Below are 15962 nucleotides of genomic sequence, written 5' to 3'. Positions count from 1 at the left end.
AACTGATTCTTGGGCTCCAAAATCACTGTGGATGGTGACTGCAGCCTTGAAATTAAAAGATGCTTGCTTCTTGGAAGAAAAGCTATGACAGATCTAGGCAGCATATTAAAAAGCCGAGACATCACTTTGTTGACAAAGGTCCACATAGTCAAAGCTATCATTTTTCCAGTAGTCGTGTATAAATGTGAGAGTAGGACCATAAAGAAGGCTGAGTGCCGAAGTATTTATGCTTTCAAATTGTTGTGCTGGAGAAGACTCTTGAGAGTCCCTTCGACTGCAAGGAGATCAAACCAGTCAATCCTAAAGGAAATCAACCCTGAATATTCACTGGAAAGACTTATGCTGAAGTTGAAGCTGCAACACTTTGGCCACCTGATGTGAAGAGCAGCCTCATTGATAAAGACCCTGATGCTGGGAAAGATTGAGGACAGGAGGAGAAGAGGGTAAGATAGAATGGGATGTTTGGATGGCATCAATGACTCAAAGACATGAATTTGAGCAAACTCTGGGAGATAGTGAAGGACAGGGATGCCTGGCATGTTGCAGTCCATGGGGTCACACAACTTAGTGACTGAAAATAGTTATAGATATATTTGAGAAATTGGGGACAGATACCTGTTCCAATAAGTTTGGTTGAAAATAGGTGAAAATAGGTGAGGGGAACAGAAAGAGAAAGGAATAACCAAGATAAGTTTTCAAGGGGATGTCAATCCAAATTTAACATGGGAGGAGCTTTTTGTTTATTTTGTCATGTTTTTTACTGTCTTGAAAATCTATAAGGTGTATGTGAAGTAACCTGAGACAATACAATGATAAAGGAAAATCATATTAACTTATCCTCTGCCCTGTTAAGAAAGGATGGGAACAAATTCAATTGTACCAGTTTTTGAGCATTGAGAATCCACCTTGGGTCTGTATAAATCTTCTGTGAAATGAGGTTCTTCTAAATGCTGTCCAAATGCTATTCACTTGGAACTATTTGATACTTCAAGATAGAGCTTAAAAACATATATCTTAATTATTTAAAAACATTTTACAATCTGGGAAAATGTTCACTGGTGTGTATTTTCCCAAAAGATAGCCAGAAAATTTTACAATATCAATATTATGTATGTATTGAAAAATAGAATATTAAGATAAACAAAATGAAGAAAATTTTAATATTATACCAAACTGGTTCCCAAAAGATACATACTGTTAGTATTTTGATTTTTAACTTATACTTTCCATGTTTGATTTTGCTAATTTTTAATATTTTTATGAAATGATAAAATGACAGTTCTGTGAAAGAAATTTACAACTTAAGAAATTATGTTAATGTATTTGCTATCAAAGTCACTTTGATATATCCTGAATGCTTTTATTTTCTTTAAAGAAAATAACACAGGCTTTGCTATTGTATTTTTTTAATTGTAAAATTTTAATTGAAATTCTCCCTTTCTTCTTTTGCAGCTTCTTAGTGGAATTTCCACCTGGACCAAATGTTTTTTACAGTAAATTCACAAGTAAATCTACACATAATTCAGAGTCCTTATCAAGATTCTACTTTAACTGAATTTAGCATAACATTCTGGAGAGAGAGGGATACCTTCTCACACTTCCTTACGAAGTCAAGACTATTCAGAGTTGTGCTCCGGTGGAATTTACTGTAGAATCGTTTATTTCATGGCAGAAAGCAATCACTCAGCGGTTACTGAGTTCATCCTCTTGGGCCTCACAGATAACCCAGAGCTTCGGTTCATTTTCTTCTGTGTTTTATTGTTGACCTACTTGATTACTGCCTTGGGTAATCTTGGTTTGATTGTGTTGATACAAGTGAGTCCTCAACTTCACACACCCATGTATTTTTTCCTCTGTCATCTGGCTTTTGTGGATTTTTATGGTTCCTCCACCATCACACCAAACACCCTTGTAAACACTTTTCGTAAAATTAAAAGCATGTCACTTTATGCATGTGCCACTCAAGTGTGTGGCTTTATCACATTTTCAGTTTGGGAATTATTAATGCTGTCTGTCATGGCTTATGATCGGTATGTGGCCATATGCCACCCTTTACTCTATGCAGTTCTCATGCCTAGGAAACTCTGCATCCAAATGGTCACTAGCTCTTATATTTATGGAGTCCTGGTGGGATTCATACAAGCAGTGGCTACATTTCAAATGACTTTCTGTGGCCCTAATGTGATCAACCAGTTCTACTGCGACGATGTTCCCTTGATCGCTCTGGCCTGCTCTGACACACGAGTCAAAGAGCTGATGTTATTAGCCATTGCAGGCTTCAACGTCTTCTGTTCCCTTATCATTGTCCTCATATCCTATGTGTTCATCGTCTTTGCCATCATAAGGATGCATTCTGCTTTAGGGAGACAGAAAGCCTTTTCTACCTGCGCCTCTCACCTGTTTTCTATTACTATGTACTATGGGACCCTCACTTTTATGTACCTGCAACCCAAGTCAAGCCACTCACTAGATAAAGACAAATTTGCCTCAATTTTCTATACTGTGGTGATTCCTATGCTAAATCCATTGATCTACAGCTTGAGGAATCGGGAGGTAAAAGATGCTTTGAGAAAAATTATTGAAAAGATGTATTTGAATAAAAAATAAGAATTGTGTTGTTCCTAAAGATATGCTGGGTATAGATTACAATTTAGTTCAATCGCTCAGTCGTGTCCGACTCCTTGCGACCCCATGAACCGCAGCACGCCAGGCCTCCATGTCCATCACCAACTCACGGAGTCCACCCAAACTCATGGCCATTGAGTTGGTGATGCCATCCAGCCATCTCATCCTCTTTTGTCCCCTTCTCCTCCTGTCCCCAATCCCTCCTAGCATCAGGGCCTTTTCAAATGTGTCAGATCTTTGCATGAGGTGGCCTGGGTATTGGAATTTCAGCTTCAACATCAGTCCTTCCAATGAACACCCAGGACTGATCTCCTTTAGGATGGATGGGTTGGATCTCCTTGCAGTCCAAGGGACTCTCAAGAGTTTTCTGCAACACCACAGTTCAAAAGCATCAATTCTTCTGTACTCAGCTTTCTTTATAGTCCAACTCTCACATCTATACATGACCACTGGAAAAACCATAGCTTTGACTAGACAGACCTTTGCTGGCAAAGTGTCTCTGCTTTTTAATATGCTATCTAGGTTGGTCATAACTATCCTTCCAAGGAGTAAGCATCTTTTAATTTCATGGCTGCAATCACCATCTGTAATGATTTTATAGCCCAAATAAATAAAGTCAGCCACTGTTTCTACTGTTCCCCATCTATTTGCCATGAAGTGATGGGACCAGATGCCATTATCTTAGTTTTCTGAATGTTGAGCTTTAAGCCAACTTTTTCACTCTCATCTTTCACTTTCATCAAGAGGCTCTTCAGTTCTTCTTCACTTTATGCCATCAGAGTATAGATTTAGGACATTTTAAATCAAGGCTTGTACAATGATTCAGTATCAATGGGCAGGGGAGACTTTGTCTTTTGTAATTCAGTTTTCTGATGTCTTATTTCCTCCTTGAAAACAGATATTTCCCTATTTTGTCTCACATATAGTAGATATCTCATAAATATTTTAATGGTCAAATTCTAAATAAGAGATAAAGACTATCCATTCTCTTTGAACATAAAATGCTTTGTCAATAGAGATGAAAAATAAAGCACTTTAAAACCATAATTTTGTCTCATTTCTCTCTAATATTGAAGATTTTAGGCTATCTTGAGAGGCATGAGGTATACAAATAATATAAACACTGTGTAAATTTTTTCCTCCATGTTGAACCAAAGTTAAATATAATATGTTGCTTGGTGAAAGTGTTTTGGTTTTAAAATGTCCATAAAATGAACTTATTATTATCTTTACAGTGTTACATTTATATGGTTGGGCATTTTTTGAAAGGCTTTATTATTTAGAGAAGTTTTATGTTTACAACAAAATTGAGAGGGAGATGCAGAGCTTTGTCTTATACCCCTTCCTGTCACAGATGTATAACTTCCCAGTTATCAACACCACTCACCAAAATGTGCACTTGTTACAATAGATGAATCTTCACTGATATATCTTAATAACATACTGTCCATAATTTACCTTAGGACTTGACTTTATGTATTGTGCATTCTATGATTCTGGTCAAATGTGTAATGATTTAATCCATCATTGTACTACTGCACAGAGTATTTTCATTGCCCTAAGGATCCTCTCTGCTCTGTCTATTCATCTTGTCTCCACTGCCCTCACCCATGGCAAACATGGATTTTTCTGATCATCTCCGATGTTTTGCCTTTTCCAGAACGTCGTAGAGTTGTAATTATATAGTACGTGGCCTTTTCTGGTTGTCTTTTTTTACTTAGTAACACGCATTTAAGGTTCCTCTGTGTCTTTTCATAGCTAATAGCTCATTTCTTTTAAGTTTGGAATAACATTCCTTTGTCTGGATGTACTACAGTTTATTTATCCATTCACCTACTGAAGGACATCTTGGTTGCTTTAAAATTTTAACAATTATGAATAAATTAGCCATAAATATCTTTATGCATATTTTTATGTAGATTCATGTTTTCAAATCCTTTGGAAAAATTGCTGATTTGTATGGTAAAAAAAAAAAAAAAAAAAAAAGTGTTTATTTTTGTATGAAACAGCCAAACTCTGCTGGTTGAACATTTTAACATGATCATTTAAGCAATGCCCCTTCTATATTCAGCCTGTACTTTAGCTCCACTGATTAAATTTGGGTGCAGTGACATAAATTTTATGTTGCATAATTACTGGGAAATTAATTGCCTGATCTTTGTTAATTTATATTAACAGCTTGTGCAGTTTCCCACTGGCAGTGACATTATCACTGGACACAGAAGTTCTAAATATGCCATATGAATTCCTGTGTTTCATATATATTTTTCCTGGCTCCATTGTGCATGGGTACCCCTAATTTCTTAAGTAAATCCGAGTTGATTACTTTAACTGGCAAACTAAGTCCTTCTTGTTTCCCAGTCTGTTAGTGTGAAATAGTCACAGATTCCAATTTCTTAGAACAGTAATTGAGCTGCTAGTGCAAATATTTGCCATCTGGGATCCTCATCCTGCATTCCAGAGAGCCTAATATTATAGGAATAGGAGACATAAAATCAGAAAATTGGTCACAGGATGTAATGATGAGAAGGATCAATTCTACTATCATGTCTTTATTTCCAGACCCATGATCCCATGCTCTTAGGGACACTATAACTTATGTTCTCATTGGTTCATTACCTACAGTGTATCATGGAGGACGGTGCACCAATGTAGTCAAATCATTTTCTGAGCTGGTGACTTGCCTGTGATGTCAGGTTGCCATTCATAAGTCGAATCAAGCCAACCGAGTCTTGACAAGAGATAAACGGTTAAGACCATTCATTATATGCCATGGCCATGTCAAATTTCATTGCTTTAGAGTGAGTGTATTTCTTCTGAGGGAATATTATTTCAAGAACAAAACGCCCTGTAAACTATTGAAAGATGACACATCCTAGGATAATGGGTCTTGGGAAGAAAAATTCCTTTTCAATCTATTGATTTCAGTGAGGACAAACTGCTGTCCCATCCAACATTGAAGGGATCTGATATAACTGTTGTATCATGTGCTTCTGATTTTTATGAAAAATCAGAGGCACACCTTCTCAAAAGAGGGGCGCCACACTCAGGACTTGGCATAGGTCTCTGACTCTAAAAATTGGGCACTCAACATTGGCAGCAGTAGGAAGGAGCCATGTGTTTGGTAACTCATGGTCTTCATTCCTGACACTGTGACTATGCTGTCCAGGGTGTCCCTGGGGCTGTGAGGGAGAAGGGAAGGTGGCGAATATGCCTGTGATGGGTTTTCCAATCCTCATCATTGCAGACCTCTTCTGCAGTAGTTACTCCTTGCTGTTTAGTCACTAAGCCATATTCTATTCTTTGTGGCCCCACAGACTGTAGCCCACCAGGCCCCTCTGTCCATGGGATTTCTCAGGCAAGAATACTGGAGTGGGTTGTCATTTCCGTCTCCAGGGGGTCTTCCTGATCCAAGGATCAAACTCTTGTCTCCTGCTTAGCAAGCAGATTCTTTATCACTGAGCCACCTGGGAAGCCCAGTGACTCCTTGGTAGTTAAAAAAAAAAAAAAAATCAGCATGCTTCGTGCCTCTTTCACAAGTTCATCTAAAGTCCTCTTCTTCAAAGTGCTATGCTCTTGGACACTTGATATCCTCAGTCCCATAAACAAGTGTCCAGCACTATTTGTCCCTGTCTACGGGTCAGAAAGTGGCCATGATCTTCAGGCCAGTCTCCCCATTTGAAATAGAAGACCATGTTCTACCCACTGAGATAAATGGCTTTCACCGCTATCAATCAGGACCACCTCTATTTCCTACATGGTGTAAAAGCCTTTCTTTGCACTTGGCTCAAATCTTATTTGTGCGTGTATGCTCAGTCATGTCAGACTCTGCGACTCCGTGGGCTGTAGCCGGCCAGTCTCCTCTGTCATGGAATTTTCCAGTGGGTTGTCATTTTCTACTCCAAGAAATCTTCCCGACCTAGGAACTGAACCCCCATCTCTTGCAACTCCTGCATTGGCAGGCAGATTCACTAACACTCTTACCACTCCAATCTTATTTGGAACCTCTTTCTTTGAATGCTCTTAAGCTCCAAATTCCAGTTGAACTATTTCAAATCCTGAAAGATGATGCTGTGAAAGTGCTGCACTCAATGTACCAGCAAATTTGGAAAACTCAGCAGTGGCCACAGGACTGGAAAAGGTCAGTTTTCATTCCAATCCCAAAGAAAGGCAATCCCAAAGAATGCTCAAACTACCACACAATTGCACTCATCTCACACACTAGTAAAGTAATGCTCAAAATTTTCCAAGGCAGGCTTCAGCAATACGTAGACTGTGAACTTCCAGATGTTCAAGCTGGTTTTAGAAAAGGCAGAGGAACCAGAAATCAAATTGCCAACATCCGCTGGATCATCGAAAAAGCAAGAGAGCTCCAGAAAAACATCCATTTCTGCTTGATTGACTATGCCAAAGCCTTCGACTGTGTGGATCACAATAAACTGTGGAAAATTCTGAAGGAGATGGGAATACCAGACCACCTGACCTGCCTCTTGAGAAACCTGTATGCAGGTCAGGAAGCAACAGTTAGAACTGGACATGGAACAACAAACTGGTTCCAAATAGGAAAAGGAGTACATCAAGGCTGTATATTGTCACCATGCTTATTTAACTTATATGCAGAGTACATCATGAGAAACACTGGGCTGGAGGAAGCACAAGCTGGAATCAAGATTGCCAGGAGAAATATCAATAACCTCAGATATGCAGATGACACCACCCTTATGGCAGAAAGTGAAGAGGAACTAAAAAGCCTCTTGATGAAAGTGAAAGAGGAGAGTGAAAAAGTTGGCTTAAAGCTCAGCATTCAGAAAGCTAAGATCATGGCATCAGGTCCCATCACTTCATGGCAAATAGATAGGGAAAGAGTGGAGGCAGTGTCAGACTTTATTTTCTGGGCTCCAAAATCACTGTAGATGGTGATTGCAGCCATGAAATTAAAAGATGCTTACTCCTTGGAAGGAAAGTTATGACCAACCTAGACAGTATATTAAAAAGCAGAGACATTACTTTGCCAACATAGGTCCGTCTAGTCAAGGCTATGGTTTTTCCACTGGTCATGTATGGATGTGAGAGTTGGACTGTGAAGAAAACTGAGTGCTGAAAAATTGATGCTTTTGAACTGTGGTGCTGGAGAAGACTCTTGAGAGTCCCTTGGACTGCAAGGAGATCCAACCAGTCCACCCTAAAGGAGATCAGTCCTGGGTGTTCATTGAAAGGACTGATGCTGAAGCTGAAACTCCAATACTTTGGCCAACTCATGAGAAGAGTTGACTGATTGGAAAAGACCCTGATGATGAGAGGGATTGGAGGCAGGAGGAGAAGGGGACAACAGAGGATGAGATGGTTGTATGGCATCACCAACTCGATGGACATGAGTTTGAGTAAACTCTGGGAGTTGGTGACGGACATGGAGGCCTGGTGTGCTACACTTCATGGGGTCACAAAGAGTCAGACATGACTGAGTGAACTGAACTGAAGCTCGGGATATTATTTGGGACCTCCTAATTTGGAACCCTTAGCTTATTAAACTGTAGCATGGACTGTGTGGGGGTCTGTGCGGCAGAGACAGGCATATAAAATCTGCATCCCTTGTTCATATAATTTGTTACTAACATCTCAACCTAATTTAACCAGGTTGTAAGCAAATGACTTCCATTTGATGGATTATTATTGGGTTGGACCGAAATTTGAGTTGGTGGATCCTGTAATATCCAGCACAGAATAAGCAGCAGATGCTAAATGTTTACTTGCTGTCTCATCATCTGGCACTGTTTCTACTAGGGTGCACTAGAACGCAGAAAACCATTTTATTTCTTCATCAGAAGGTCTGGCTTTTCTCCAAGGTCTGTGCAGTAATGCTGATTTCAGTTTTCCAGAGACTCAAACATCATTCTTTTCCAACACAGAGATTTCCAATATTTTTGGATTACTTGCAGAAGCTACTTTCTGAGATTAAATCAAATCTGGTAGTCTTTTGAAATATCCAGCATGTAGTTCAGAGCTATGGTCCCTGTGACCTGCTTTATTCAATAGAATGCTTAAAAGTGTACAACTTCTAAGGATAGAACCTTTTTCCAGAGAAATTTTAAATGTTTGAACTCAACCACCATGTTTTCATTGGAAGCCCAAGCCAGACACTCATCACATGGACCACATCCAACTGTCTGCTTCATCAAATATAATATCAGCCACGTGACTGAGGTCTTCATGGACTATACAGCCAGCCTACTGCCCAGCTGACACCACAATGTGGAGAGAGATTGTCCTTAGCCCACAGGATTATGAGAGATAATAAATCATTTTTGCTTCAGGACTCTAAAACTTGGGGGTTTTCTTCAAAAAAGCAATTAGATGAAGCAATAGTGATCATAGAATGGATTGCAAAAAAACTTTGAAGTGAAATTAACTCTAATAAGAAATCTGGAAGATAGACTTTATGATTTTGACAGGAAGAAAATGTTTAAAATATTTTCCTAAAATAATTGAGGAATGTATTTTAGACACTCATAGCCTTGTTCATGCTGTTAGATCTCCTTTCAACTTTCTTGAATTTCTACCAAGCCTCTAAGAAAAACCACAGAGTTAAATCATTACAGATTGGTTAGAAATAAAATGCAAACAAATATGATGACTTCTGTACAATTTATGTTTAAGGTTCTTTGTCATTTATGCTTTTATTCTACTAGAGAGAATGGTGTTATAAAAATCATAACAACTTCCTAGGATAAAATATCCACATTTAATAATAATTGTTCTTTCTTTCTTTGTAATAAGCATTGTCTATGAATTTTCTATCTGTATGTCTTTCTATTTATCACTCTATACATGTGTGGAATGAAGAGAATTTGATAGAGAGTTTGAAGCAAAGAAGTGCTCATTTCTCTCTGATTTGCATGCCTTTAAGTGCTTTCCATTAGACTTCAGGAAAAAATAAAGTTAATTTTAAATTATTTTCTTCTTTGAACAGAATGTTCAAACAAACTCATGGCTTAATTATTATTTCCTTACAACCCAACAGACAATTGAGTGGGTTGGAGATGTAGGGCTGGATCTTTGGTGCAGTATAAACTATTACTTGTTAGCCTCGCAAAGTCCAACAGCAAAGTTAACTCATTGCTTTAATGTGCACTGACTTCTTATAAAATTAAAAATTTAATAAGGCTCATGTGCATGTGTGCATGCTAAGTCACTTCAACTGTGTCTGACTCTTTGCAACCCTGTGGACTGTAGCCCACCAGGCTCCTCTGTCCAAGGGATTTTCCAGGCTAGAATACTGAAGTGGGTTACCATGTCTTCCTACAGGGTATCTTCCCAACCTAGGGTTTGAACACCTGTCTTTTATGTTTCCTGCATTGCCAGGAGAGTTCTTTACCACTAGTGCCCCTGCAAACCCCAATAAAGCTCATACTAAAGTATAAAAAGTAAATAAAAGCAGTTAAACATTTCTGAGTTATTTTCCCACATGTTAAAATAATCTTTGCTGGTAATTATCAATGTTTTATTTTACTTAGATTCGGCATAATGATCAGAAATTTCAAGTCATCAGTCCCTGTCTGTTAAGCAAACTGAATCCCAAAAGATTAACCATAATGATTGTGTATGCTTGTGAGACATCATTGCATTGTTTTGTTCAGAAATTGCTTAAAATTATGCAACACAGGGGACACATTCTGGAGGGACCAACAAATAATAGAAAATACACTCACTACAGTTAAGTGATGTTAAGTTTTGTTGACATTCACAGAGTTTGCCACAAGGTATATTGGACCCCTTTTTGGTTTCATTGTGAGTTGCTCAAAGGCAGCAGGCAGTGAGGAAAAATCAAGGTAATGGAAGAAGTAGAAAAGGGTTTAGGGTAACACAAAACTTGTATTTATTTGTTCCATTATTCTACTAGTATATTTGGAGTTTCTAAACAGTGCTAGCTCCTACAAGGTTGGGGGAGATGGAAAAATAACCATCTGTTTTTTCAAAAATTTGAAATTTAGATTATTTTACAAAGTAATTAATAGATGAATGAATTGTTAGACATAACCCTTGAGAAGTAATGAAACACCTCTAGCAAGAAGTGAAATCTCACCTGAGATCTGATGGATACACAGAAAGATAGAGCCAACTAGATTGTAAAGACAGAAGGAAGAGTTTCTGCTTCAACTATGTACAAAATTCATGGTCACATCTGAGAAACTGATAGTATCATGATGGCTGAAGCCTGGGAATTATGTGAAAAATGTCACAGAAGTGAGACCAGTGTGAAAAGAAGGGGTTCCTTATCAAAGGTTAAGTTAGCCAAGCTTTTGTACTCTATCCTACGTCAATAGGAAACACTAAGCTATGATTTGCATGTTAGAAAGTACACTCTAGTCACAATGAACAGAGAAAGGATGGATAAGATAAATGTTTGGACAATAATATGGTAAGTCGTGATAGAGGCCTAAATTACAAGTTTTGAAAAAAAATACGTTAAATAATTAGTGTGTTCAGTATCTAATTTTTATCAGTGGAGTTTAGAAAGATATATGAAATATATTTTCTTGGCTTTGTGCCTGAATAACTGGCTGGAAGATGACACCACTCACTGAGTTAGAAAATGCATGCTTCAAAGCAGATGAAAAATATAGGATGGATTTTGAATTGCAGAATTCTCTTTTGAGCATGCCATATTTAGGTACTTTGGGAATACCTAAATGAAGTTGTCTGGGAATCTCTTGAATATATACCTGGAGATCAGAGGCAAAATCCGGCCTAGAAATTTAGACTTTTGTGACACAAAAGTGACAACTATCCCCAGAACATTTGATTAGAGCTCCACAAGAGTGTGCAAAAAATGACACAAGATGGCTTAGGAACGAAATGTAAAGTAATGCTTTAATTAAAACACAAACACAGGGAGTGGAGCCACCAAAAAGAGCAAAAGTGGACATAAAGATGGGATTCTTATGATTTGCAAGCCAAACCAAACCAAAACAAAACAATGGTTTTCATGAAAACTAATGTCAATGATATTTGGGGCTACAGAGACAACATAAAAGAAATCTCTGTTGCCTAAGGGAAGAAGGAGATTGTTGGTGAACTTGGAATTAGTAATTGTATTACAATTATGGTGAGAACAATTTCAGAATACAGGTTGATATATAAATGCTAAAGATGAAGCAAATGACTTTCCAGATGTTTAGTACTGAAAGAATGAAGAGGAGAGGGGTTGATGGATAGAGGACAAGGAAAAGAAGTCACAGGTCATTAGTAACGATTTCAGCATGTATCTTGTTTTTAAACTGATGGGGAAGATCAAATAAATTAGTAGAGGATGAACATATGGGATGAACAAAACAGCTTGGGAACCAAAATATAAGTTTATATGTTAGAAAGAGAAATGTGTATGCTGCGAATAGTCATTGTGGCAATTGATCACAGAGTCTAAGCTGTTTAGGGTGAGCATTGAATAAAGAAGCCAACAGTAGGTAAAGGATACTTAGGGTTAAAGTGATTGAGTGGATACATACAAAGTTGTAGTGTCATAACTGATGTGAAAGGAAAGTTCAGAAAGTTGTGGTCATAAGATAAGTTTTTTATTTTGAATAGCTACTATTATTAATTGTCACATAAAATAAGCTTCAAAATGGAATCACGGGAGTAGGATGCTCAAGTGGAATAGCAGTGGGGTCGCTGATTCCAAGATCAAGGATCTAAGAGGCCAAGGTATGACATAAGTGGTGTTCAGGACATTGATGGCAAATTTGTGGAAGATAAGCACGATGGCATCAATACCAGAGCCTTCAGTGAATAAGAGGGAGTGACCTGGATGCATATGTGTTGACAGTGAATATGCGGATAAGCCTCTAAGCATCAGGGAATTGTACCTGAATGCAAGACATAGCAAAAACCAAGAAAGAGTGTTCCAACATGAACAGTGCCTTATTTCACCTGCCAGATTTAACATATGTGGATAGTTTCAAATGGAACAGCCTTTGGAAACCTGGAGAGAAATACATTTTCAAGGATGATCCAAGTTTCAGTTTAAAGAGAGGAAACTAAAGTGACTGAAGATATTGGTGAATTTGGTAATGTCAGAGCAAGAGTTACACAGATGCCAACACATCAGAGAAATATAAGTACCAGAAAAATTGAGAGCCAGGAAAGGTAATGATCTGAGAGCACAAGTCAATGGGGCAATGGACAAAGACCTCACCTTAAAATATTGCAAAAAGAATAACCTACAGTCATTGGTATGATGGGATTGCAGAGTCACTTCTTTTGAGAATAAGCCTAAATCTGAATACTATTAATACTAATGAAATGAAAAACCATGTGCGTGTGCTCAGTCGTGTCTGACTCATGGACTTTAGCCAGCCAGGCTCCTCTGTCCATGGGGTGTTCCAGGTAAGATACTGGAGTGAGTTGCCATTTCCTCCTCCAGGGGATCTTCCGACCCACGGATCCAACCCTTGTCTCCCACATCTCCTGCATTGACAGGAGGATTCTTTGCTACTGTGCTGCCACGTGGGGAAGCCCATTTTAAGAGCTAAAATTTACTCACTTAGCACATACAGCATGAAAGGCACTATTTCAAGCACTTAAGGTGGACAGACTTAGATATCGCCTTTCCAAAATGTTCTGATTAATGGGGAAATTCTTGCCTCTATGAAAAGAGTTCATTTCTATAAACTATGAATTGAGGTCAGGGAGTCCAGAACCAGTTCACGAGCTATTTTATTTCACCCCACACTAATCATGAAATAGGAAGAGGGTTTAAGCTCTCTCTCTCAGTTTCCATATCTGAAAATGAAGACAATAGCTTATCACCAATTGATAGGGTTGATGGAAAGATGATCTGAGATGGAGTAGTAGAAAAATTTAAAAAATCAAACTGTTTCTTTTAACAAGCCAGAAACCGGTTTTTAGTTCTACAAAATTATCTTGATTTTTTTCTTCTCCTGTTCTGCATTTAGATGTTAGGAGCCACTTAATAAATATGTTTTCTGAATTATTTTAATGTATTTTTAATCATCCCATGCATATTTCTGAAAAAACAAGACTATCTATGTTTCTAAGGGTTTTTCTCCCTTTAATTCCCAAATATTACATAGTAATTGAAAGAAAACTAGAAGCCATAGTAAGAGAACAAAATAAAATAAAAATTATCCTGAACAGTTCATATAGAGATAGTCAGAATTTAAAATTACCTTTCATACTACTCATTCTGAAACTATTTTTTTAATTCATTGTTTTCTGTTAATTAACAATTTTCAAAGAATCAGCATATTTGTTTAAAGTATTTCAATAATTAAAAAAAATTTGTGCTCAAATAGCTCTGTCTTTATTTTCTTTTATTAAAAATAGATAAGAAATTATTCAATTATGTTAGATTTTAAATAAACTGCCATCTTTCTATCTTTCCAAACCCCACAGAATCTCATACTTTGGAAATTCTGCAGAGAACAAATCACTTCATTCTGAAACCAGAATTTGCATGGAGAGTCACCTTTGAATGTGTCCAACATAAGATCAGGGTGGATGAGAATCAGTTCCCAACATCTGCCTGATTATCTCTAAGGGAGACAGGAATACTCAGACTGTGTGCTCTAGGGGGTTTTATTGTTAGAAAAAAAATTAAATCTCTACTATGGCAAAAGGCAATTATTCTGCAGTGTCTGAGTTTATCCTCTTGGGACTCACAGATAATCCAGAACTTCAAGCCACTCTCTTTGGTGTATTCCTAGTAATCTATTTAGCCAGTGTCCTGGGTAATCTTGGTTTGATTGTGCTAATTCAAGTCAGCCCGCAGCTTCACACACCCATGTATTTTTTTCTCAGCCATCTCGCTTTTATTGATTTTTCTTTTACTTCATCTGTCACCCCAAACACCTTGGTGAATTTTCTGTGTGAAGTTAAAAGTATAACATTTTATGCATGTGCCATTCAGGTGTGCTGTTTCATCACATTTGTAGTTTGCGAACAGTATTTGCTTTCAATCATGGCCTATGATAGGTATGTTGCCATTTGCAACCCTTTACTCTATGCCATCCTCATGCCTAAAAAACTCTGCAATTGGATCATTGCTAGCACATATGTTTATGGGTTCATTGTGGGTCTTGCACAGACAGTCGCAACATTCCTCTTGTCTTTCTGTGGCTCCAATAGGGTCAACCACTTCTATTGTGATGATGTTCCCTTGGTCGCACTGGCTTGCTCTGACACTCAAGTCAAAGAGCTGATGCTCTTAATCATTGCTGGGTTCAACACCCTTTGCTCTCTACTGATCGTGATCATTTCTTACATCTTTATCCTCTTTGCCATTCTGAGGATCCGTTCTGCTGAAGGAAGGCAAAAAGCCTTTTCTACCTGTGTTTCCCATCTCACCTCCATCACCATATTTTATGCAACAATCATTTTTATGTACCTCCTGCCCAATTCAAGTCATTCTCTGAACACAGATAAATTTGCTTCGGTGTTCTATGTGGTGGTGATTCCCATGTTAAACCCATTGATCTATAGTTTGAGGAATCAGGAAGTAAAGAATGCACTGAAGAGAATTATAGAAAAGTTGCATTTGGCTATCAAATAACTGAAAAATCAAGGACAGGGAGGAATCAGAGGACTTGGAGTTGTGGCGTATCTAGAGTCAAAATGCTGATAAATGATAGAGCCAAATTCCTCACTTCCAGTGTTCATATTTACTCAATAGGTCTTACCCACTCTGTCATTCTTTGTGATTTACACGTGAAAGGCATTTTGTAAATTTTGAGATGTTAAATTGTAAAAGGAGAAAGAGACAGAGAAACAAGGAAAGACAGAGAGAGAAACAGAGATAGAGATATCTTAACCTGTTTGAAAAGACATCTTTATAATTAAAGAAATGGAACATCGGGCATAGTGACTTTGTCTGAATTCTGTGTCATATGGGTCATACTAAGATAGGCCAACATTTGGTATCTTATATTTCAAGTTTGCTGCATAGATAATCTGGAAAATAAGGCAAAGTTTATTTATTTTTTCCATTTATTTTTATTAGTTGGAGGCTAATTACTTTACAATATTGTAGTGGTTTTTGCCATACATTGACATGAATCAGCCATGGATTTACATGTGTTCCCCATCCCGATCCCCCCTCCCGCCTCCCTCCCTATCCCATCCCTCTGGGTCTTCCCAGTGCACCAGCCCTGAGCACTTGTCTCATGCATCCAACCTGGGCTGGTGATCTGTTTCACCCTTGATAGTATACTTCTTTTAATGCTATTCTCTCAGAACATCCCACCCTCGCCTTCTCCCACCGAGTCCAAAAGTCTGTTCTATACATATGTGTCTCTTTTTCTGTTTTGCATATAGGGTTATCGTTA

General features: G+C 38.0%; 2 protein-coding genes across 2 annotated transcripts; both read left to right on the top strand.

The window, feature by feature from the left end:
- The first annotated feature begins 1665 nt into the window (after window positions 1-1665).
- Window positions 1666-2607, top strand: LOC133056071 (olfactory receptor 5AL1-like). Its single transcript, XM_061141164.1, has one exon. It carries the CDS (start codon window positions 1666-1668, stop codon window positions 2605-2607), a length of 942 nt encoding a protein of 313 aa, XP_060997147.1.
- Window positions 2608-14248: 11641 nt separating this feature from the next.
- Window positions 14249-15190, top strand: LOC133056064 (olfactory receptor 5AL1-like). The gene has a single exon (XM_061141150.1). It carries the CDS (start codon window positions 14249-14251, stop codon window positions 15188-15190), a length of 942 nt encoding a protein of 313 aa, XP_060997133.1.
- The last annotated feature ends 772 nt before the right edge of the window (window positions 15191-15962 follow it).

Source organism: Dama dama, chromosome 1 (genome assembly GCF_033118175.1).
Source record: "Dama dama isolate Ldn47 chromosome 1, ASM3311817v1, whole genome shotgun sequence".
Classification (NCBI taxonomy): Eukaryota; Metazoa; Chordata; class Mammalia; order Artiodactyla; family Cervidae; genus Dama; species Dama dama.
This window is presented reverse-complemented; position numbering and strand designations above follow the sequence as displayed.

Excerpts from the sequence above, each read along its gene's own strand:
- LOC133056064 (XM_061141150.1), top strand. The coding sequence starts at position 14,249 with ATGGCAAAAGGCAATTATTCTGCAGTGTCTGAGTTTATCCTCTTGGGA.
- LOC133056071 (XM_061141164.1), top strand. The coding sequence starts at position 1,666 with ATGGCAGAAAGCAATCACTCAGCGGTTACTGAGTTCATCCTCTTGGGC.